This window comes from Capsicum annuum, chromosome 6 (genome assembly GCF_002878395.1).
Source record: "Capsicum annuum cultivar UCD-10X-F1 chromosome 6, UCD10Xv1.1, whole genome shotgun sequence".
In the NCBI taxonomy this organism is placed as follows: domain Eukaryota; kingdom Viridiplantae; phylum Streptophyta; class Magnoliopsida; order Solanales; family Solanaceae; genus Capsicum; species Capsicum annuum.
This window is the reverse complement of record NC_061116.1, coordinates 218342486-218367718: the sequence shown is the minus strand read 5'-3', so window position 1 is coordinate 218367718 and position 25233 is coordinate 218342486. Positions and strand designations below refer to the sequence as shown.

The 25233-nt window shown below is 34.9% G+C and overlaps 1 protein-coding gene across 1 annotated transcript; it reads right to left on the bottom strand.

The window, feature by feature from the left end:
- Window positions 1–25: 25 nt before the first annotated feature.
- On the bottom strand, window positions 26–9073 carry LOC107875699 (outer envelope protein 61). The gene is made up of 11 exons (XM_016722513.2): window positions 8652–9073; window positions 6699–6929; window positions 5953–6009; window positions 5736–5864; window positions 5224–5301; window positions 5038–5108; window positions 4849–4892; window positions 4548–4755; window positions 3128–3689; window positions 1260–1403; window positions 26–534 (listed from the first exon to the last, which is right to left on the bottom strand). Exons 1-11 carry the CDS (start codon window positions 8745–8747, stop codon window positions 388–390), a joined length of 1767 nt encoding a protein of 588 aa, XP_016577999.1. The 5' UTR covers window positions 8748–9073; the 3' UTR covers window positions 26–387.
- Between the last annotated feature and the right edge of the window lie 16160 nt (window positions 9074–25233).

The following is a 25233-nucleotide window of genomic DNA, read 5'->3' as shown; positions in this document are numbered from 1 at the left end:
TTTCACCAGACAATACCAATCAGAATCAGAGACCCAATAAAAGAAATTGTTATTTTAGGCAATTATTTCCCAGTCAGTGAGTTCATGATTTCTGAATTTGGAAAAATAAGTCTTATCTAGAAATGGTGCGTTCTAATGCGAAACAAACAAACTAATTAATTTGTCAGGTTGCAGATACAGCGATACATCAGAACACCCAAATCAAAAAAGTAATGTAATATAACAAAATTACTGGAGCCATCTTCAACCAACTGGTTGAACTTTCATCCACTGATGATTCCCATTTCAAGTGCCATTAAAACAAGGATTCCAAACAAAACTCCACACATTGGACATGGGTCATACCAGCAGCTCTTTCTGCTAATCTTTGGCTAGCACGTCACAACTCTAGCGCCCGATGAGGCCCAGCCAGTGAAGGACGACTGCCAAAAGAAGCACAAGTATAGCCAAGATCATGCCAGGTTTTCCTAAGAGGAAATTTTTCGTCTTCTTCGCGCTTTCCACTCCTCTTTGAATTCTATCAGCCCACTTCATCTGCGGTTTTGGGAAAACATATAGATTTAGCATGTAAAAAGTGAAATACATAACAGGACAAAGGTCAGAATAGATGGTTAAAACATGAGTTAATCGCGGACTTAAAACAAAGAGATGAGTCGAACTACCTGGAAACCAAATAATTACGAAACCAAGAAAATAATCGGGTGAGAGAAATTTCCCAAGAGCGCAAGCCCTACTGCTTAAGTGGTTCTCGTGGTTGCATATTCTATGTCTATCATAACAATATGCTAGAAGACGTGTGAACATTGAACATCATCATGGCTATAGGTAGCTATAGCAGCCAGAGTACAATTCATTATAGAATCCAACTTATAAATGACAAATTACGATAAAACCTCAAAATCAAAAGCGTGATGCTTGACACATTTCCATATAGAGAGGATAAAAATGTGCATCCAGTATATAGCTGAAAAGAAAAGAACCACTTCACTCATATGTGCTCCCCTTTTAAGTGATGCCATCTTTCTCCTACGACTATGTCAAGGTTCAATGACCATTTAGTTTGATTTAGACCAACACGAGAGATTACAGGTTTTTCATTAATCAGGGCAAGAATCGGTTCTAAGTGAAGTTGCATAACAAGTGCCAATCATGCGAATTAGAAAAGTATCATACTGATACAAAACAGCTTAGTGAGGAAAGCGCACATCTTCCTTGAGGGGAAACAGGGAAAAGAGGGATAGCATATTCCGAGTAATTACCATTTTTTCCAAGTCGTCTGGTGACAAAGATGACATTGCCTGTTGAGCTTTCTCAGCATCTGCCTGACTGAGCTTCACCCCAAATTGTTCACTCATATTAGCCATCATCTCTGGACTCATGTTTTTAATCATTGAAGAGAACATCTGTCAATTCAGGAAACCATGTCAGAGAAAATCAATGAAGACCAGATACACCAGCATAGAGCAAGTATAGGCATGTTTAATGCAGTAGCAGTTAGATGCACAGCCTGTCTAAAGGCTCATAACCGAATAAACATAAAGGACAGAGAAGTTTAACCCCCACATTTGGTAATCATATACAATGACAGTTCGCTTTCTTGTGCCAACATCTCCATACTAAACAGATTTGGAAATTTGGCCGCAAGCGGTTCCAAAAGACTTAAATTGAGCTCGCACCAAACAAAAGCGGAAGATGTTTCTAATTTCCAAAACCATTGTAGCTAAAACTATAGAATTCCGCTTCTTTTTTTTCCTTTTTTCATTTCCCTTGCAATGTATAATGCATTAAGGGGACAAAGATCAGAAATTCTCTGCAGAGTATGGCTCATAACTGGTACTGGTGCAGTGACTTATTCCAGTTGAGATTTCCGAACCTTGATGATTACCTCGCCGTATCTAAACCAGTGAGACATCAACGTTTGATGCATACATTCTTTTCTAGCCGGAGATAAGAGGACAAAGGAAATACAAGATTACTATGTGGCAGATGTCGGTCTGCATGGCCCAACGTGGTTGATTGTATTTATTACTTGAGGATGGGCATTTGTGGCTATGGTGCTTGCTGTCAGTTCAATCACCCTCGCAACCATATTTTGTTTATGGGTGCAACAAGAGATACTGGATGAGAATACCGTGAGAGAGTGGGTCTCTGACTATCTGTTTGCCAGGTAATTAAATGTGATGGGACTCAGTTTGGCATTTGGTATTCATTTAATGATCAAATTTGAGAGAGAAGACGTGTTATATCGATTTGACTCTATAGTACATAATGGCATCTCACTTAGTATGGAATCAGCATAGAAGTAAGCAGGTTTAATGTAGAGAAGCGAGGCTAAGATGGTCCGGGCATGTGGAGAGGCACAGATGCCCAGTGCGGAGGTGTGAGAAGGTGGCTTTGGTGAGTTTTAGGAGTAGAGATATACCGAAAAAGTATTGGAGAGAGGTGATTAGACAGAACACGGTGCAACGTTAGCTGACTAAGTACATGACCTTAGATAGGAGGTTATGGAGGACATGAATTAGGGTAGAAGGTTGGTAGCTGTTACTTGTCTAGCTTCTCATTTCATACCCATAGTAGTTGTATTACACTTGTAGTTTCTTGTTCTTCGATTTCTGTTACCATATGGTGTTTCTTGTATTTCGATTATCTTGCCATTTAGCTGTAGTTATGGTTCATTTTTCATGCTTTCTTTAATATTTGTCGCGGCCGCTTCAATTCCATATTTCTTTTCGATTGGCTTTGATATGCTTCTCTTTGAGTTGAGGGTCTATTGGAAACGACCTTTCTAGCTCCCAAAGGTAGAGGGGTAAGGTCCTCCCCAAACCCCTACTTGTGGGAGATCACAATGGGTATGTTGTTGCTCTCTCTAAAACAAAGAAAAGTAAGAAATTATGATTTGGTTAGAGGGACAAGGGTATTTTACAAATTTAACACAGGACTTGGTGAGTTAGCAGTGGGAACGCTGGGGAAATAAAAATATTGGATCTTTATATATGGTATGGGAAATTCTAAAAAACATACCATTACCAAGAAAACAATGTCAACGAATCCCCCAAATATGCATCAAATATGAAAATACAGAACAGAGGGCAAATACTATTTCCACAATAAAGGGCTGAAGCAAAACCTGTCTCATAGCTGGATCTTTCATTCGGTTTCTCATTTCTTCTTGTAGATCAACATTTGAACTTGATAAGTGTGATTGGGAACCATTATTGAAATCAGAAAACCCTTGTGATGAAGTGCTTGCACTTGTACTGTCATCCACTCTAAAATTTTCCCTAGTGTCTCGAGATTTTGACTGCTGACCTGACCCATTAGAATCGATAGTTGTTGCAGCTGATACTGGACTTTTCTCTTTTAACGAAGATGCCATTTCAAACATCTTCGACATTTCTTCTGGAGACATCTTGCCCATCATATCAGATGCCATTTTCATCATGTCAGGTGACACGTTTGGAGGAACTCCGCCAGGTCCAAAATTATCTGAGGAGCCTTTTTTAAGAAAGGGATTTTCTCCTTGAAAGGAGGAAGCCAATTGGACCATTCTTTGCAGTTCTTCTGGAGACATCTTGCCAATAACATTGGAGGCTGTCTTTACCATTTCAGGAGGTATGCCTTCGGTATTTCCGCCACCGAGGGCAGATAGGGTGTCTGGATCAGCGCGAGAAATAAAATTCTGGAAGGATCTACAACCATAGGACAGAAGTAAAAGTTGCATCATTATTGACAGAGTTATGTTTAAACATCAAAAACTGCCAAACATCGGTGAACACAATCTTATACAAGAAGAAGAATTGCTATAAAGAAGAAAGGACAATGTGTAGAGGATAAGTATTTCTCATAGGAAAGTGAATTTGATTACAAGTATTGGCATTTCAGCAGCACCAACCAAAGGGAAGATAGGACCAATGACAATATTAGACACTGCGCCTAGACAAGATATAGAGTATCTTACCACAGACCAATAACGTAGATGCCACATTATGTTTATGCAGTACAACAACATACTCGGTGTAATCTCACAAGTGGGTTCTGAGGAGATTGGACGAAAAATATGACAGGAAAATAACAAGATACAACAAATAGCAACACACGTTAAAGAATAAGATATTACCTGACTACTATATGGTTTTGCAATATGAAAATGAAATAAACAAGGGAATCTGGCCACAGACAGCTCTAGTAGCTCTAGTCTCCAGAATAATGTTGCCATATAGCAACAACACTCATAGTCATTAGAGAAAGTTAGAGAAAGATGACTTTGCAAGAACATACTACATAATCAATAATCTAAACCAATTCAGAGTTCGAACATAAATGAGGTGGGAAATTTTAGAGTACCAAATAGCACATATTTTTGTTAAGGAAGCAATTTTGCAACATCATGGTCATTATTATGTCATTCTTCAACAAATGACCAGAACACAAGCAAAAGAAATTCCACATAAGCAAATGCCAATATAAGTTTAAAAAATGGGAGAAATTCAGAAGCTTCTCATGACATGTGAATATAAGAAATTAAACTCTGACATCAAGAAACAAACCTAAGGGATTCTGGGTCATTTTTTAAAGCCTCCAAAGACTCTGAACTTGATAAGGGAGGCCCATCGGGAATATCATTTCGACTCTTAGGAGGGCTGATCGCTTCACGTGGTTGTGAGGCAACATTTTTTGCGAATGAACTATCCGCAGTTTCTGAAGACACTAATGGTTCTTCTTCAGTTATTTCTTCAATAACCAATCCTCCTCTACCTGCACAAGAAAGGAGAAATAAAGTTCAATTAACATGGGAATTATTCTAAATAAAATCCAAGTACAGCTCAGATATGGATATGCATAACATACGTCTTGAAGTACCACCTTCCTTCACCAATCTTTCTTGAACGCCCCTAAATCAGAAAATAAAGATTCTTTAGCATCGAAAACGTGATGCGCACTAGACTTTCAGCAAGGAGATCTTAAATTAAAGTGAGAAGGACACCCCTTTAAGTGTACATTTACTAGTAATTATAGAAATGTCAACAAGAAGAATACCTCAAGACATCAGCAATAGTTTCATCATCAGGTGAGACTTCAAGTGCTTTGCTCAAGTCAGACACTGCATCCTGTTTATGGTTCAAGCAGGAAATAAGAGGCTTGGAATATATCTGACATTGCGAAGGAAGCACAGGAACAAAATACAAACAATGAGAAAAGTTTACAAGAGTCGACAATACTCACGTCAAACTGTCCCAGCTCTTTATAAGCTTGACCCCTACGATAAAGAGCTTTTATATTCTTGTCGTCATATGCCAAAACCTGCACCAGCCACGCATTATAACCATATTACTGCAGTTGAGATTCATATTCAAGTACGGCTCAATCTCAAAACTGAACTAATATAAGCCTTGAATGTCAAGTAAACTAATATAAGCCTTGAATGTCAAGTTTTCATTTGGCATAGGTTTTAACATGAGATTTTAACATGAGAGTAGTACTTTAACGAGTCCACCTTTCAGGCTTGAGATAGACCATAACAAAGTGGAAATTCATCTTGGGTTAGAGAGCGTACCCCCTGCTGCCCTTGGACAACTACAACAGAAACCCACACATCGAAATACAGATATATAACAAGAAAGAATGATTGGAGACAGATCTACATGTTTCCCACCATGTTATGCAAGAAATACAAGATTGGTTATAATCATTAAGACTCAAACTATGCAAACTTAAAGCACTATCTTTTCTCATACCTCACTACCTTCCTTTATACAGTTGTCATATTTTCCAGTTTTTAAGTAACACGACATCATGTTCAAGGAACAAGCCAATGAGATACTCTTGCCTTTCGCGGCGGGAATGCTTGACAGATTTTTCTTTGCCTGATAAAGAAAGGAAAATAAATTACCAAAACAGCAACTTAAGTTTGAGTAGACACAAGCAAATCAAAAAAGAAAAGGTTAGGCTTACAAGCGAATATTTCTGCAGGGCCTCCGTGAACTTTCCCTGGCTATGAAGATCATTTCCCTGCCATTTGTGCATAGAGATGCTTGAATAAGCTTATTTCCAAATAAACCAAAACTTCCATGAAGTACCATATGCTCATTGTTTAGCATGGAAATTGAAATGCATAACAGCTAATTAATTGCAGTATCACAGAGTATAACATTTCATACAAGATCAATCATAATTACTTAGTAATGATATACAACAACTGTTATACATCAGGTCGGGCCTTCAGCTTACAAGTATCAAGTTACTCATCTGAGGTAGAGGGTGTATATGTACTTCTGCAAGGCAATTAACGAGTTACATAAACATAAATGACAGGAAGTAGTATGCACTTGTACGAATTTTTAAAAGTTCAAGCTGGTTTGAGGCTACAACTAATTAAAGATGTAAACCCAGCTCACATGGTCCATGAAAAGTAACACTTCTTACGATCATAAGAATGAACTCATTAAATATGTCGTCTTCAATGTAATAGAAGGCTTATATTACTTTTAAAAGAAAAGAGGGGCAGAAACTTTCAATTCCTAACCAATATAATGAGTTAAATAAGAGACATTCTCTGAAAAGCCCCAATTCACAGATCTGGACCAGAACGTGTAAGAGAACTAAGTGTGCAGCAAAAAAACAATATACACAATTGAAGCCAAATGAATGCAAAAATGGAATTAACAAGGCATCTATCCGTGCATCAAAAAATAAAATACCTGCTTCTTCAAGAACTCAGCTCCACTAATTTCATATTTAATCTGTGCATCCATTTGGGCACGCATCGCTGCTATTTCTTCAGGTGATGCATTAGCCATTTTCTTACCAATCTCAGCCATATCCTCCGGACGGGTATGCTTCAACTGCTCTGCAGCAACCTTTAAGTCATCGGGCCTCATGTTTTTCATGCCTTCAGTAGCCATTCTCATTAACTCGGGATTAGACATCATCTGTAGATTAGTAGTGTGTCAGGACTAATAGCGAGCTAGTTATCTAAGTTCATTTCAAATTGGAAACTGATCCAAAGTCCAAAAAGAAGAAAAAGGAAGTCTGACCAATGCCCGGTTATCAGGAGCAAACACACGAGGTTTTACTCACTAAAATCCATTAGTCCAACTAATTTCATTACTATAAGTTTGCCCCTATAACAGTCACTTGTGACTCCAAATAATTTCATTGCTAAATATTTGCACCTTGCTCCCATATCCCCTTTTTCAAACTGTTTGGTATGCTTTATTAGTTTATTTAATCCCAGGATCTACCAGAAACAACCTCTCTATTCCTACGAGGTCCCCAAAACCCACTTGTGGAATTACAGTGGGAATGTTCTCAATGTAGTTGTTGCTAAAAGTTTGCACCTTGCTCCCATATCCCCTTATTTCAAATCGTTTGGCATGCTTTATTTAAGTCGATGGTCTATCATAAAAAACCTCTCCATCCCTATGAGGTTGATACGAGCACGGTTAGCTTGGAGCACATTAGGAGGGGCTTGATAGAAACAACCTCTCCATCCCTACGAGGTTGATACGAGCACGGTTAGCTTGGAGCACATTAGGAGGGGCTTTATATATGGATGATAGCTTGGAGCCCGGAGGAAGGCATGAAGAAATAAATACACAAAGGTCATAAGCAATGAAGATGCCATTTGGACAATCAAGAAGGTCCCTTGTGGATTATTTGTAAATTAGTCACTTTTGGCTATTTTAGTAATAGGCTATTTTTGTAAAGGCAATGACTATAAATAGTTGTATTAGCCATTTTCGTTACTTAGATTTTTGATGATAGAATTGTCTTGAATAGACTTGATATTTAGTTACTCTAGACTAGGGTAGTAATTGGGTTCAATTCCAATTGTTAGCTTAGATCGAGTGATTAGGGTGGATTCCCGAATTGCTTGTGTTATCTTCTTCGCTTGATTGATCATCGAATTATCATATTGTGGATTCAATTTGATTTCTCTGGCATTTGAGTTCTCTTTCTCCCTTGGCTTAATTGTTGTACAATTGAGCCTTTCTTTCTTCACTTCTCCTCTCTTATTTCTCAACTATCCTTTAATTTTATTGTTTAATTCCGTGTTTTCGATATCTATTCTAGTTGTCCGATTAGGATTGTCATCAGAGGTCCCCAAAACCTACTTGTGGAATTACAGTGGGAATTTTCTCGATGTAGTTGTTGCTAAAAGTTTGTACCTTGCTCCCATATCCCCTTCTCCAAACTGTTTGACATGCTTAATTTACGCCGAGGATCTATCGTAAACCAACTCTCTATCCCTACAAGCTCCCCAAACCCCACTCGTGGAATTAAATTCGGTATATTTCTGTCATTGCTGCTAAAAGTCTGCAACTATTCCATTCCATTTTCAGTAATGGCGGTGTCCGAAGTACCAATTATGTAACAAAACTCCTTTTTTTCATAACCTATCTATTCACCGGTATCTAAACTTAATAATTTCACATTCTTCTTTGCTCGTACATATCTATAAGACCATAACTACAGCATAAGCTGATCGGCTGTGCAATTAAATGAAATTAGACGGGGATCTACCGTTATACCCTCAATGATCCAGAACAATTATACATCCGAAAAACTAGCAACAAATTACTAATATTCAGTATGCCGGATAATTATGAATTGAAAATAGAGATTTATTTTAGGTAAAATGAAAAGAGAACCTGCTGCTGCATCCTGGCCAAATCATCGGGGGACATGCGACTCATTTGCTCTTGAGCCATTTTGATCAAAGCTGGATCCATCATACCATTAAACATTCTGCGATCTTCCTTCCCCCACTTAATTCTTCAAAATTCAAATATATTATTATAGTTGAAATCTGCAGTTCCGATTTTTGGAATCTAATTGAACAGAAATGTGTGGGAAATAGGAGGGGTATTTATGATCTGACGGTCCAAATTGGTTGGAATTTGGAGGCCTGCCAGTAGAGAAATTGGAATTCGTTACTAGGAAGGATCCTCCCAACTAGTATGATATGGTATTGTTCCCCCGGTAGAGGTAAAAGGTTCGATAACTTTTAAGTATTTATGACGATTTACACCAACGTATACTAATCTGTATCGGTAGATGCATACTCATCCATATTTTGAAAAAAAAAAAAAATATATATATATATATATATATTCAAAAATATATATATGAAAAAAGGTACAAATATATCCTGAATTTTGATAAATATTATAAATATACAAATGTATTTTTTTTTTTTTGTTTTTCATCCGTATTAGAGCCCCAACTAATTCAAATCGCGCGATGTAAGGTCCATTAAGGTGGCAGCGCAAATATATTTTTTTTTTGTTTTTCATTCGGTATCCGGTGCCGCATTAGAGCCCGACTAATTCGAATGGCCCATTAAGGTGGCAACGCAAATATATTCTTTTTTTTGTTTCCCATTCGGTATTCGGTGCCCGTATTGGAGCCTCAACTAATTTGAATGGGCTCATTAAGGTGGCAGTGCAAATATATTCTTTTTTTTGGTTCTCATCCGGTATCCGATGCCCGCATTGGAGCCCCAACTAATCCGAATCGCGCGTTGCAGGGCTCATTAGCATTGGAGCCCCGACTAATTCGAATCGCGCGTTGCAGGGCTCATTAAGGAGGCAACACTCCCAATAGAATTTTCTCCTTACGCAGGGTCGAATCCTCGACCTCTGATTAAGGGTAGAGCAGCCTCATCCACTGCATTATAATCCATGTTGGTAAGTACAAATATATTCTTGTCATTAATAAAAATGTATATATATGTACTGGACTTTGATAAGTGATATATATATACCCTCTGTTATATTTTAAGTACAAATATACCCCTGAACTTTGATAAATAATATAAATATGCCCTCCGTCCTACATTAGAATCGATTTGTGGGTATATTTGTACCATTTTATAGTTGTTATACTCACCTTTACTTGTCAGCTTTAAATTTGTTATACTCATTAAAAAATAATTATTGACATGACTGTTTTAGAGTACTTTTAAAATTAATTTAGAGGATAAGCAATTAATATTTAGAATATAAAAGAAGAAAATTATTTTTTGATATATTAAAAATAATAAGTAAAATAAAAAATTTAATTAAAAAATAAAGATCAAGTAATTTTAAATGAATGAAATAAAAATAAAAGTTTAATTAGTAAATAAGTGACAAATAATTTTAAATGAATGAAATATAAAATTAGATATAAACAGATAAATGTGTCCAGGAATCAGCATGACAATTTGTATGAGTGCACTTGAACTAATTGGTATTATGTGGAGTAAATACATAAAAAGAAAAAAATAATCTTATCCGACTTTTTTAAAAAGATATTTAAATTATATTTTTTGATCTATTATCTCACGAATTTTATCTAAATCGTTGTAAATGCACCATTTTGATCAAAATTTTGATCTTGCGTGTAGACACGCACCTTTTGCGCGTGAATTAAAAAAAAGTATTGAACCAACAAATTAAAATGTGTCACGTGTAATAAAATGGACCCACTTTTAAAATTTGTATTTAAATTTTCTTTTTTCTTCATTTTTCATCTTCTTCCTTCGTTTCATCTTCTTCATTCTTTTTTTTTTTTGTTTCCCAAGGTATCCCCACAGCCGTTTCCATCTTCTTCCTTCGTTTTTTCTTCTTCATTTTTTTTTTCCAAGGTATCCCCACAGCCGGCAACCGTGAGACTAATCTTCTGTTTCACTATCAGTGCACTAAGCGATAGGGAACTGGTCGCAGAATTTTCTCCATTCACCAGAGGTGGGGATCGAACCTCCAACCTCTTGCTTAAGGGATGAGGTGTTGAACCACCACACCAACCCTTGTGGTTCTTCTTCTTCTTCCTCCTCCTCCTCCTCCTTCTTCTTCTTCTTCTTCTTCTTCTTCTTCTCCATTAATCTCCATTAATAGTATCACTCGATTTTTTTCCTATTTCTTATCCTTTCGATTTCTGTATGTGTAGTATCGATTTGAATTTGTGGAATGTAATTAAGTAGGAAAGAGAGAAAAACAAAGACACCATTAATGAAGATTGATGGAGAAGAAGAAGAAATTACTCAGGACTAATAAGTAATGAGATTTCAACACCATTGTCTTCTTCAACTCCTCCATTAAAGCTCCATTAATAGAGTTTTATGATTCAAGTAAATGGTGTTGATGACGGAAAAAAAAAAATTAATCACAAAAAAGAAAACTTGATTTCAAAACTTTTAAACAAATTAAAAAGAAAGTAAAGTTAATACATGATTTTTTTATCCCACTAGTTTGATTCATTAAGGAGTTTTTTTTTTCTTTTTGAAATTTTCTAGTTTCAATAGAGAATTAGGGAAAAAGAAGAGAAAAAGAGAGTAATGGCGGTTAATGGAGAATTGGGGAAGAAGAAGAGATGCTGGACGGGTGATAAGTAAAATTAAAAGAAAATTTTTAATGAAGATTGATTAATGGAGAATTGAGGAAGAAGAAAATTGATTAATTGATAAATGAAATTAAAAGAAAAATTTTATTAAAAAAAATATTTAAAAAATGAAATTAAACGTATTTACATGTGGCAACATCTGAATGGTGCGTGCATTCACTCTCTTTCTTGTGATTGAAATTCAACGAAAAATGGTGTATTTGCAACGAATTAAGTAAGAATCGTGGGGTAATAGGTCGAAACTAAAGTTTAGGTGTCTTTTTGCAAAAATCGACCAACATCAGGGGGTATTTATGTATTTACTCTATGGAGTGTCTAATTGTCTAGTGTTTTTTTTTTAATTTTATACCAAATTTGATATCTACTCGTGCACATCTAAAGTTGGAATACATGGATGTCGTATGAAATCACAAGTTGAAAGGGACACTTATGTATAATCTTCGATTTTAAAACATAAATCCCCTAATTATACTTCTATTATCACAAAATAAATATCATTTTAATATAGTCGAATTCAAAAATTAATAAATATAATTATATTTTACTAAACCATCCTTATTTATAACACTAGATATCAAGGGCCCGTGCCAGCGCGGGCTCAATATATGTTATTTTTTAATTTCAATTTATGTGACATAAGTAAATTTTAGATAATCAATAATCAATTATATTTTAAAAATAATTTAACTTTTTAATTATTGAGATTTATAATATTTTCTATTATAATTTAAGTGGCACTGATATAATTTTTGGAGTCAACAAAATATTTTATATCTTTGCAATTTTTCTAAGTTGTTAATTATTGTGATTTATAGTATTTGAATTTGAAACTAATATATTTTGAATTTAATATAATTCAAATTTTGTATGGATTTTAAATTTGATACAATTTTATTGCTTACAAAGTGCCCCCTACTTTAAGACTTGTCGAGTATTTGTTTGAAGGACTAGGCTTGAAGTAAAGAAATAATACATATTCACATGCAGAGATACGTGAATTAGTGCATATCACATGGAAAAAAGAATGGTTTGAACTTTGGAATCAAATAAGGAATCCCCTGAACACTTTGTGAAAATTACTCATTATTATTATCATATATCATCCTCACGTGTAGCTGCATGCAATAAAAAGGTCGTTTGACCTTTGCTTTGGTTAATAATCATATACTTCCTTTTGTTTCTTTGCCAAATTAGATATAATCAGGAATCTTTCACTGACATCGTCAATTTTATTTCTTTTAGGAGATCAATTTGCCCTTATCTTAACTAGCATTGGTCAGTTTGTTTTTCTTTTTTTACTAAAACTCCTCTGAACTTTTTCCAATTTAAAGAGAACAAGGTAACATAGGCCGCCCTATCGTACCTATAAATACCCATAAGCGTAGCCTTTTTTTTCTTGTACCTGCAAAGACTTGCAAGATAACAATAGCAACTTGTGGCTGATTGAAATCGAGATCGAGGTAAAAAAAAATTCTTTCTTTGTGATTTCTTTTCTTCTTCTTTTGTAGGGTTGAAACAAATATCAATACGCATTAATGGCAGCCATCGGCTTAAGGTGTAAGAGTTTAACTTCGCCTCCGTCATCTTAAGTCCGACCAATTTTACTTGAAGGCGGTGGACAGCGGCTTAAGGTGCGAGAGTTTAACTTCGCCTCCGTCACCTTAAGTCTGACCAATTTTGCTTGAAGATGGTGGACATCGGATTAAGGTACGAGAGTTTAACTTCGCCTCCGTCACCTTAAGTCCGACCAATTTACTTGAAGACGGTGGATATCGGCTTAAGGTGCGAGAGTTTAACTTCGCCTCCGTCACCTTAAGTCCGACCAATTTTGCCTGAAAATGGTGGACATCGGCTTAAGGTGCGAGATTTTAACTTCGCCTCCGTCACCATAAGTCCGACCAATTTTACTTGAAGGCGGTGCAATGGTTTTCTTTAAGTACGGACCCTTTCACCGATGTATTTATGCAATGATCTTCTCTAAGTATGGGCCCTTTTCAATGTTCAGCTTAAGGCGTGAGAGTCTAACTTCGCCTCAGTTACCTTAAGACCTGACGAATTCGGCTTCAAATATACTTGACTATATTTCACCAGAGCCAAACTGTCACGCCCCAAAATCCCATCGGGCCGGACTGGCACCCGAAGCCGAGAAGGCCCGGGAGAACCCGTTCAGATACCTGTACTTTCACTTACATGTCACCAAAAATTTGGACAGCACTTCGTTGCACATAGAAGGGTCTAATTACCTGTATCAGCACAACACGCACAAATATATATATATATATATAATACTTGGCCGTCGGGGCCACCACATATACAAATATAACATCACTATATAAACTTCCATGACTTTACCCTTCCTTATGTCTACAAAGCCTCTAGGATATACATGACATAACTAGGATCGGGACAAACCCCCGCCCACACATGACTCCTGTACAATAACAAAACATAAGGGACCGACTCGGAAAGCTCCGAAGCAAACTGGAGCTCACCAACAATAGTTGTATGACCTGGCTCCTATCTATGCTGTGAATGAGTTGAAGCACCTGTGCCTGCAGCATGAAATGCAGGTCCCCCGTGAGGGGCGTCAGTACGAAATATGTACTGAGTATGTAAAGCTGTAAATAATCATATGTGATATGGGGGATCAAGAAATCAGACGCAAGTGAATAAATCATAATAGAAGTGAACCACACTTCATAAACACTTTTAGGATCATGTACATTATCTTATCATTAATCTGAATTGGGTTCTTGAATTCAACCACATTTGTGGAACGGTATACATTCGTTCATTTCATTCTTTACAATTATCATTCGTCATTACCTCCTCCTCCCGAACCTCCAACCACCTAACAATAATCAATACTGTACCGTACTGTGACCATTAGGCTGCCCCCAGTACATATCAACTGTAATCATATCAAATATCGGGATTGACCCATGCTAGGCTTAAGCCCCTGAGCTACCACCCACACGTATATCAAGTAACACAAATAAGAGATTTTTCCAACAACTTAGTTTAAAAGCTTTTGAGATTATTACATTAGTGTTCATGCCAATATAGTACCTTTGGAATAATGATACATCAATAGGAACCAAGTAATAGACTTTCTATACAATAACGATGTAATAAAGACTTATTGGTACATCAACAATGTGTTTCGGAATCATCAATATCACAACAATGAAATAGGAGCCTTTCGGTATATCAATGCAACATTTTGACACTTTATAGAATGGAAACAACTTCGTTGGTAATGTAGAACAATACATGTTTTTGGACAACCTCGGAATCTTACTTGATGGAACATTGGTGTTTTCATGCCAAAGAACATCGTTAGAGTATGCTTTACATACCTCGTTGTAGATTCGAATACCAATTCAACACAACTTTCCGCCTTTACAAATCACTTATCTACAATGAAATGTTTGGCATCTAGTATTAGCAACCCAACACCACAATTCTCTTCCATAATTCCATACAACCAATATTTGCAAAGCATTCCAAAAACCAACTTGAACAATAGGTTTATATGTATATATATATAATCATCATTTCAATACCACATCATCACACCAAATCCCTTCACAATTCAACATAATCCAACCATGCACCAGAATAATCCAACATCATTTCCAATCATCTTTCAACAACAATCAAATAACATACTTCTTATGCTCACATGCATATATATATATATATACATATCCATATAAATAACACCAACATAATTTACATCCTTACCATAAAATGGCCCTTTTGATTTCGAAGTCCTGTTGGCACAAATAAGGGGTGCTTCTCGAAGCCCTCGAGACGGTGAACACAACTACGAAATCAATTTGAATTTTCTACGGTTGAATCACAAGATAATTAGAGTTGAACTTAGGCTAGGGTTTCTTATTCTTCAATAATTTGGATGATAAATGATGGATATGAGGCTAAGTATATGTATATAATGACCAATTTTCGTCCATGAGGTGATGGAAAATGACCATATTGCCCTTAAAATTTAAGTAAATCCGAATCTGTCCATGGTGGACTGTTTTGATAGGCTAAAGTAAATCGACCATAACTCTTTGCTCCGATATCGGATTTGGGTGAAATTGGTATCGTTGGAAAGATAATTCAAAGGGCTTTCATTTAATATAAAGTAGGCCACCCAGTTCGTCTTGTAAAAGGAGTTATGATCATTTGAAGTTGACCCTAAAAATCTGTTTGGCTGCAGTACTTTTGTGTGCAGAAAATTTCTGCACATTTACTGTTCATTGCGTCCACCGTTTTCAAGCTTCGAACATGCTCGCTTATATCCGATACTCATCTGTTTTCAGAAATCTTTATATCGTTGGAAAGCTAACTCGATAAACTTCACATAGAAACTTCGACGAGCAAATTCCCGTATAAATAAAGTCGATTCCTATACACATATAATCAAACTATACACTTGAAACCATCTCAAAATAATCAATACTCATACTTAAACTCATATATACCTAACTTATGATCAATACATATACTCCAACACATATAACCATGGCTAATTCACGTAATTAAGTACGGGGTGTTACACAAACACATGAAGAACCTTTTTTATTCTTTGGCTTTTTCTTTACCGGTATATATTTTTTTTATTTATGCAGCTTGCAGAGATGGTTCTCTTTAAAGACTACACATCTTCATCCTCTAAAAGCAAGTATCTTTTAATTAAAGCCGATGACGGTACCGTTTTAACCAGGCTATTGACTGAAACTCTAATGGTAGGCAAGTATGCAGATCCATGGCCACCCTTGGAAAATTCTCTCCATATGTCGGATTGGACTTTAGAACATGATATTGGTGCTAATCAATTGGTTAAAGTATGGCTTCTTCGTACTCTCAACCAACATCAATCGAATATTGCGAGTACCTTTCCTTGCTTAGGACGTCGGGTACTTAAAGGAGAAGTACGTTGGGGGGTACCATGGAGATAACCGGTGAATATCTTCATACTCAAGGATATTGGGAATGGACCGAGGACATATTGGCTAGAAGTGTACAAACCTTGAAGGCAACAAAAATATATGATGTCGTTTATGCTTCACTGCTTACCTATGATTGAAACTCGAACATATTACAGGCATTCTTTGAGGCTTGGTGTCCAAATACCAACATATTGCTTACTTCAGTTGGAGAGCTATCCATATCACTTTGGGACTTGTACAAAATTGGAGGTCTGCCTATCAGAGGCCTTCCTTAAGAAGAAGTGGTGCCCGAAGCAAAGGAGCTTACAGGTGTTGATGAAAAGAATGAGAAATTTATCCCTCGTTCTTGTGAATCCTTATTTATAGCTTTTCAATGTCTTCAAGAAGGAGAGGCTTCTAATCCAAGAGTTCCTTTAAGCAAGTGGATAAAATTTTGGTGCAAAAGGATATTAAGATACAAGTCAGCCCCACCGAGGAAGGAGAAAATATCTGCTCGCTTGAAGTCAACCCATAACCCAACTGGGACCATTCTAAATGTTGTGAAGTGGTCAAGTGCAGATGATGCTACGTTTTCTAAACTTGGAGTGAAGTATGAACATAGAACCAATACGTATTTGGCAGCGTTCCTATCATATTGGTTGTGCACCTTTGTATTTCCCTCTAGGGATGGGTTTTTCATTCGTTCGGGAACTTTTAGAATTGCAGCTATGATGACGGATAAGCAAACTTTCATTCTTGCCATTCCAGTCCTATCGAGCATTTATAATGGTCTTAGTAGAGTCTACAAATCTTCTCAACTTGAGTAGCTCGAAGTATCATTTCCTATCCATTATGTATATGGTTGGCTTGCTTACTATTTTAAGACACATTTTTCACTTTCTAATGAACCATCTGTTCCATTGATGACGACATATTCCGGAGAGGGTGGGGCAAGGTATTTTGATTGAGAGTTTGCCAGAAAATGCATCCATCAAGGTGACACTATTACTTGGGCTTCCACTATGCCGAGCCAGACCGCTCCTTGTCGTTTTGTGGATGATGATAAGGGTGACGAGTCAGATATAAGCTACTTCATGAGCCTCCGTTTTAACTTACTCCCTTTTAGATATGGAGGTTCATTCATACTTGATCCATACAGTCCACACCAGTTTAGCCGTCAGTTTGGATTTTATCAAGGCCTTCCCGAAGTCTTGGAAAATGATATTCGCAGTGCTTCATTAGATGAAGGCCTTAAATTTCATTAAATTTGTGTAGTGCATGGCTCTATGTAAAAATCGACTTTTCCTAAAGCCACTCCCAATGTGCGAAGATATTTATCCACGCCATATAAATCTTGGTAAGATAAAGTTCATGGGAACTTTCTCAAAGTTAATCTACAATCTTTGGTGAATTTTGTAGGTCTGATTATTGACACTCCTCAAGAACATGGTGAGGGGAGCCCAAATGTGGCTAAGCCTCCAGTTTTGAAAGCTAAGGCAGTAATTCCATGTAAAGTCAAGGGACCTCCACATGCAGAAACTCTGAACCTTTCAAGATGAGAGCGATAGTAGTCACGGAGATCATTATTTGAAGGAGGTAAAACATCTTTGGTGAAGCAAAGTGATTCTAATACCCATGTGGAGATTCTTGCTAGTTCATCCAAGACTCCGCCAACTATCGAGAAGGTAATGACTCAACTCTTCTACCATTTCACAGTATATGCATTGCCTTTATATACCCCTCATATTATGTTTTTCTTTGTAAGCGCAGCCAAACAATGTCCAAATTTTGAAAGATCCTCATCAAAGTAAGCCACAAGATAGTAGCGAGTCTGTAGTAGGTCTAGACTCAAGGGAGTTACTTTTGTCATCCAAAGAGGTTACTTATAACTCTTGTGGTAAAGTTAAAGCAAATGCGGAGTCAAAATTTTCCAGGAAACCAGCAGTAACCATGTCTATTTATTATGGCAAGAAGGTCGTTTCAAAGCTTAAAAATGAGTTTATCATGAAGGTTTGGTCTAGTATCCGTACCAAACTTGTAAGCCTTACTCCGAATCGTGCTTTTTCTATCCAAGATGACGTCGAAGTCATACTTAATGACATGAGTGGAATGGGGGCAGATATTTCTCCCTTACAGGATTTATTGGGGTCTTTCTTTGGGATAACGACTTCCTATGACCAAGCACGATCCACCCTTGTTGATAAGACCACAAAAATTAAAGAGTCAAAGCCATATTTAAAAGCCAAAGAACATCTTGAGCTTGTATTGAGGGAGAGGGTTGAGAAATCTGAAGAAGTTTATACTGCCTGCAAATCTCTTGAGAAGGCGAGAAAGAAGGTGAAGAAGTTGAAAGCTCGCCGAGATGCTGCCAAGCAAGAAGCTGCAGAGATGGAATCCAAAGTTTTAGCTGCTGAAGAAGAGTTTTCCAAGTGTTCTGATGCCTCCCTTGCAACAACAAAAGCCTCAAAGGTCGTGGAGAAGAAGAAACAAGTCTTAGAGGCTGGTTTACAAGATTTAGTTACTTATAAGCTATACTTAGATTGGCCTTAGGATGTGTCTTCCTTCAAACCTTCTTGTTGCTTTCTTTTACCCTTTTTTTTTATTGAGTAGTCGGATCTATTAGTCATAATGAAAACTCTCTTTCTTTATATTGCACATTTATTTTAATATTTCCTTTGAATTCCAACCCCAAGAATTACTTGCTTATTTTGATGCATTGATGTCGTCATATTAAACTCTGGTTTTTCTCTTCCAAAATTGTTGCTCATTGGCTTTACGTCTTTGTCTCACAACCGAGTTGGACGTGCAACTTCAATTTGAAAGCCTTAAGAATTAAAGCTTTTGACTTCATAATTGATAATTGCACGTGTGGTAGATCTATGCCCCAACTGTAAGCTTTGGGTATTCCAAATCCTATCGAAAGAGCTTCCTTTTCTTTTGATGGGTTGCCCCCATTGTGCCACAAATATTTGACATAATTTCAATGCTTAATTGAGATGTATATAGACTTGACTTTCATACGACGGATCGAACGGGGACATGTATTTTTTTGACACTCATGCAATTGAACTCAGAATGAAATTTCAAGCGCCTACGTACCTCAGTAAAGAGGATCAAGTCACAACGTAGTTCTGAGTGAGTGTTTTTTTTTTAGCCGTTCACAGTTTTTTTTTAGCCGTTCACAGTTTGAGCTGTTGAGGATCAAGTCACAACGTAGTTCTAGGTGAGTGTTTCTTCTTCATTTTTTTTCAATTCACAACCACTGCTCCTTGTGGTTGACGAAAATGATTTTTCCATAGTAGTTTTTATAGAGAAAAAGAGAAGTTGAATCGTTGAATCAGCGTGTTGAAGTGAGAAGAAGGTTCACCGGACGCAGTTGAACTATTGCTTTCTAAATTCAATTCATCTTGTTGATGTACTTTCAAATTAATCTGTTCATGGGAGAAGAAGTTCAATTCAATTTGGTGATACTTTTACTTTCAAGATTCTTTACTCATTTTGTTGAAAATCATTGAAATTAAAAAAAAAAGTCGATCAAAATCTTTTTTTGATGAGACTTGTAAAGATTGGAGAAAACTTATTGGAGAAAAAGAAGAAGAATATGACATTGAATTTGAATGAAGTTGTTGCTTGAGTGTATTGATTTTATATCAACAATGAAAGAAGAAGATGTCATTATGGTCATTGGGAAATTGAAGAAAAAAAAGAAGATGATTTTGGACATTGAAGAAATTGAAGAAAGGGAAGAAGAAGATGACATTGAATTTGAATGAAGTTGTTGCCTGGGTGTATTGATTTTATATCAACTTCCCGTTAAGAATATGATCCCGTTAATTTATTTTTTCTTTTTGGTAATTGAAGAAAAAGAAGAAGATGGTTTTGGACATTGGAGAATTTATTGAAGAAAAAGAAGAAGAAGAAGAAGAAGAAGAAGGTGGTTTTGGATATTGAAGAAGATGATTTTGGACATTGAAGAATACCTGCACTTCCATGGTTTTGGACATTGAAGGAAAAAACATAATTATTTAAGTAAAAAAAATTATGAAGAATAAAGAAAGAAAAAGAATTTAAATTAAAAAGAAGAAAGAAAAAAGAAGAGTTTATGAAAATAATAAATTAATTATTTTTGGGGATGATGCTGACGTGGTACTGATATGGCGCTGACGTGGCAGCATGTGTAAAACACCACATGCAAGTGGTGTAATGCCTGATAGAGTGTAAAAAGTATCACTTTTTTATAGTTAAAGTATGTAATAAGTCACTAGTATAGTTTAGGTGTGGCTTAGACTTTTCGAGTATAGTTTAAGGTGGAAACGATGCCTTTTCCCCCTTTTTTTTCGTATTTCACTTGGGTTCTTTTTAAAAAATATCTATTTGGTTAAAATTTCTCTCAGTTTCTCAATTGTGCTTTTGTTTGCTGAATTGTATTGAGGTTGAGACTGTTTCTGCAAAAACAGGGTAATTCAAATGAAGAAAATTCTCTGAACTAATAGTAAGATAAATCTATAATTTTCATCTTCCTATATTCAAAGGAAGATTAGAGGTCATCGAGTTTGGAGGAATCCATGTATCTTCATCCTAATACCTCTTTGCATCATTGGTAACCTTTTATTGAGTTTCTCTTCTTTTATTTTATTGGTAATTTATATTGTCTATTTTTTTTTTCATTTTCATCATTTGCTTTGTTTATCTGCCTCGATTTCATGGCTCTATTATTTTCTTTTTTCCATTGAGTCGTCTTATAAGTGCTTAGTACTTGGATGTAACAGTATTTTGGTTAGCATATCATGAATATATATAAGAGCAAGTTAAGCAGCTGAAGCAGGCAGGAGGTCGACATGCCTGCTTCAGCTGTTTTAACTGTAATTTTATTATATCACTCATAATTAATTATTATAAGTTATTTATGTATTAGCAAATTAATAATATTTAATAAAAAAAAATTAAAATAGACATTTATGACATGTATGTTACAAAGCTTCAACCATAACTTTACTATATCACCCCTAATTAATTATTGTATCCCAAATTAAATATTATAAGTTATTTATGTATTACAAAATTAATAATATTTAATTAGAAAAAGGTAAAATAGACATTTATGACTGATTTAGCTGCTTCAATCGTAATTTTACTGTATCAGCAAAGCAAGCACGAGGTCGACATGTCTGCTTCAGCTACTTCAACTGTAATTTTACTATCACCCCTAATTAATTATTAATAACTCATTTATGTATTAGAAAAATAATAATATTCAATAAAAAAATAAAATAGACATTTATGACATATCTGCTTCAGTTTCTTCAATCGTAATTTTACTATACCATTCCTAATCAATTATTATATTTTTAATTAAATATTATAAGTCCTTACATATTACAAAATTAATAATATTTAATTAGAAAAAAAGTAAAATAGACATTTATGACTGTTTCAATCGTAATTTTACTGTACTATTGTTAATTAATTATTATACAAGTGTTTTTTTTATAATAATTTTGCTATGTCGCTTAGAATTAGTTATTACAAGTCACTTAAGATTTGTGTGCTTCATTGATTTTACCGTAATTTTACTAAATCATCACTAATTAATTATTATGATCGTCAACATAAAAACTTTAATTGACTATCGAAATTATATTAGTACACATAAATTGAAATGAGACAGAGCAATATATAAAATAACATATACTATTTAAAAATAAAATAAAAAGTATTATAAATTACAATAATTAAGAACTTATAAAAGTATATATGTAAAAAAAATTGATTCACTGTCGAAATTTTATTTGTGCCACATAAATTGAGACAGGAAAAGATTCATATATTATTGAAAAATAATGTAAAAGACATTGTAAATCACATAAATAACAACTTAAGAAATTTAAAAAATATAAAATATTTGAGTGACTCTAGAAATTATACCAGCATCATTTAAATTGAAATAGAAGAAAAAATACTATAAATCACAATAATTAAAAATATAAAGTATTTTAATAATTTAAATTGATATAAAAAACTAACATATATTGGGCCCGTCTAGCACGGGCCATCAATATCTAGTCATGAATATAAAATTGATTTGAACGATGCAAGCGCAGGCATAAGCTCTAGATTTTATCGAAATCATTGCATGCAAACGAAATAGAAATACAATTTTTAAATTAGGTACTTCAAGAATGATGACAGACTATTTGTACCAAGTAAGTGTAAGAGAAAAGATATATTTTCCCCCTAAACTTGTCCTCAAAACTTACTTTAGCACTTAAACTTAACTTTCGTTTATTTACCTCCTTTAACAACTCTCAAGTGAATTAAATTCACCCTCAAAATCAAAATCCCACTCTCACACGGAGAGTGCACTACACACGCGTCACGTCATTGCCAAATCACTGCCACATCAGTGATATGTCATTGCCACATAATAAATTATAATTTTTTCAAAAAAAATAAATAATCCCACACACTTATTTTCTATATATTCTTTAATATATATATATATATATATATATATATATATATATTTATTTATAAAAATATATATTTTATATAAATAAAATAAACCTCACCCCATTCTTTTTTCTTTTTTACAGCCCTCACCCTCCACCCCACGCCACGCCACCCCAATTACTTCTTCTTCTTCAGTACAACAGCCCCCCATCCCCCATCCCCCATCCCCAGCATCCCCCTTCCTCTTCCTCCTTCTTCTTCCTCACATAATATTTTTTTTATAAAAATATATATTTTATATAAATAAAATAGACCCCACCCCCTTCTTTCTTCTTTTTCACAGCCTTCACCCTCCAGCCCACGCCATGCCACCCCAATTACTTCTTCTTCTTCTTCTTCTTCAGTACAGTACCCCCCCCCCCCCCCCCTCATCCCCTCTTCCTCCTTCTTCTTCTTCACATAAAAGCACCCTTTTTTCTCTTTCTTTCACCATTGTTACAAGCTTTTCAATGATTTTTTTTCTTCATCAAATGTAATATTAACTTGAATTAACTTGAGTAAATTCAATAATGAACTAAATACAAGTACATGATCACAAAAATATATCAATACACAAAATCTCAAATCCAAATTCTTTCACATTAACCAAAACTCAAAATTCGAAAACTCCCAAATTTTTAATTTTTTACTCAAAAATGCCTACAGAAATGGCATAAACAGTCCGAAATTCAGAAATGGCATAGATGGTATTCGCATGACATGAAATTCTTGGCCAAAAATCAAACTTGTTCATCAATCTTGAACCCTTTTTGATTGTCGAAAAATGAAATTTTGGATCAATTAAGACTTGATAAGAAGGAGATTACGAAGAAATGGAGTGGGGGTATGAAGAAAATGAAGAAATGGACTGTTGGGGCTGGGGGTGGGGGTGAGGAGGAGAAGTGACGATCTTCTTCTAATGAAGAAGATGAAGTTATGCCCTTAACTTTACACATTCACACACACATATAATAATAATAATAATAATAATAATAATAATAATAATAATAATAATAACAATAAAGTGGGCCCTTTAAAAAAAATCACTTTTTTTTTTGCCACGTCAGCCGTAAAGGGTGAATTTAATTCATTTGAAAGTTGTTAAGGGGAGTAAATAAACGGAAGTGAAGTTTAAGTGCTAAAATGAGTTTGGAGGACAAGTTAAGGGAAAAAAGATGTCTTTTCTCTAAGTGTAACTTACGTATGGACAAAATGTCTTTATTTATATTCCAGAGGATATCTCCAGATTTGATCTATATTTTGATAACCTTAAAGATTTTCATTAGAAAGGTACTCTTTATAGAATTATAGATATTTAGATCGTTTAAGTTTGGCGAGGAAAGTTATTGAAAAATTATATATCAGGTACTTAATTGGTATGTGTCTGCTGTTAATGTAGTTATGATATTCCTTTTAAGAGCAATTTTTTTTTTCTTTTGAACTTAGCCAGAGTGCCTAGATAATATCCCTAAATTTTACGAGCACATGAAGCTATAAAGAACGACAAAGCTGCTCATTCACCTTTTCATGTTATTAGATATAGCATTTTAACATAGTGTTTACATTATTTTATCTGCTACAAACTTTGATTTATTTTTTCATATTATTCTCTGAACATGGGCTTAAATAATGAAAAGTTATTTAATTTTTTTCAATTAGATATTCAATTTCACTTTCAGATTCATGAATATAGCCTAAAAATATAATACAGGTACCGTGCATCCCTACAATCTATTTTTTTCAGAAGGTACTTAAAAAATATCCTAAAGAAATTTGATTAAAAAAGGAAAAAAATAATATTCCTATGAACTAATAGTCTACCGTAGCCAAATTTAGAGAGTAATGATAGGTTTATTGATAAACTTTCCTTGAGTATTATATCGACCAATTACTTGGACAATTTAATATTTAGTTGTTCACTTTAATATTTTACATGATGGGTTGTAAATTAATATTTCTCTATTCATTGAGCGTGGATTGTATCATATTATCAGATCTGAATATATATAATTTTGTATTATTTTATTATGCAGATTCGATATAATTAATAAAGAAATTATTATGTTGGATCCGTGCTTGCACGGATGTCACTTATCTAATTGATAAAAGACTTATCACATATTTTATTTTACATGTATATTTAACGTGCGATTGGATGAATTGGTCAAAAGAAAAAATGAATTGTGGTAGAATTTAAATTTATTCAACCGTACATTGTGGCTACCTCATTAATATTACCGCGTAATATAATTACATCATCTTCTTATCCAAAGAAATGATTGCCGACTCATATAATAATTTCTTACTACAAACTTAACTATGCACGATGTTTAGAACAACCCACTAAATATATGATTAATATGGATATATTATTATTATTATTATTATTATTATTATTATAATAATAATAATAATAATA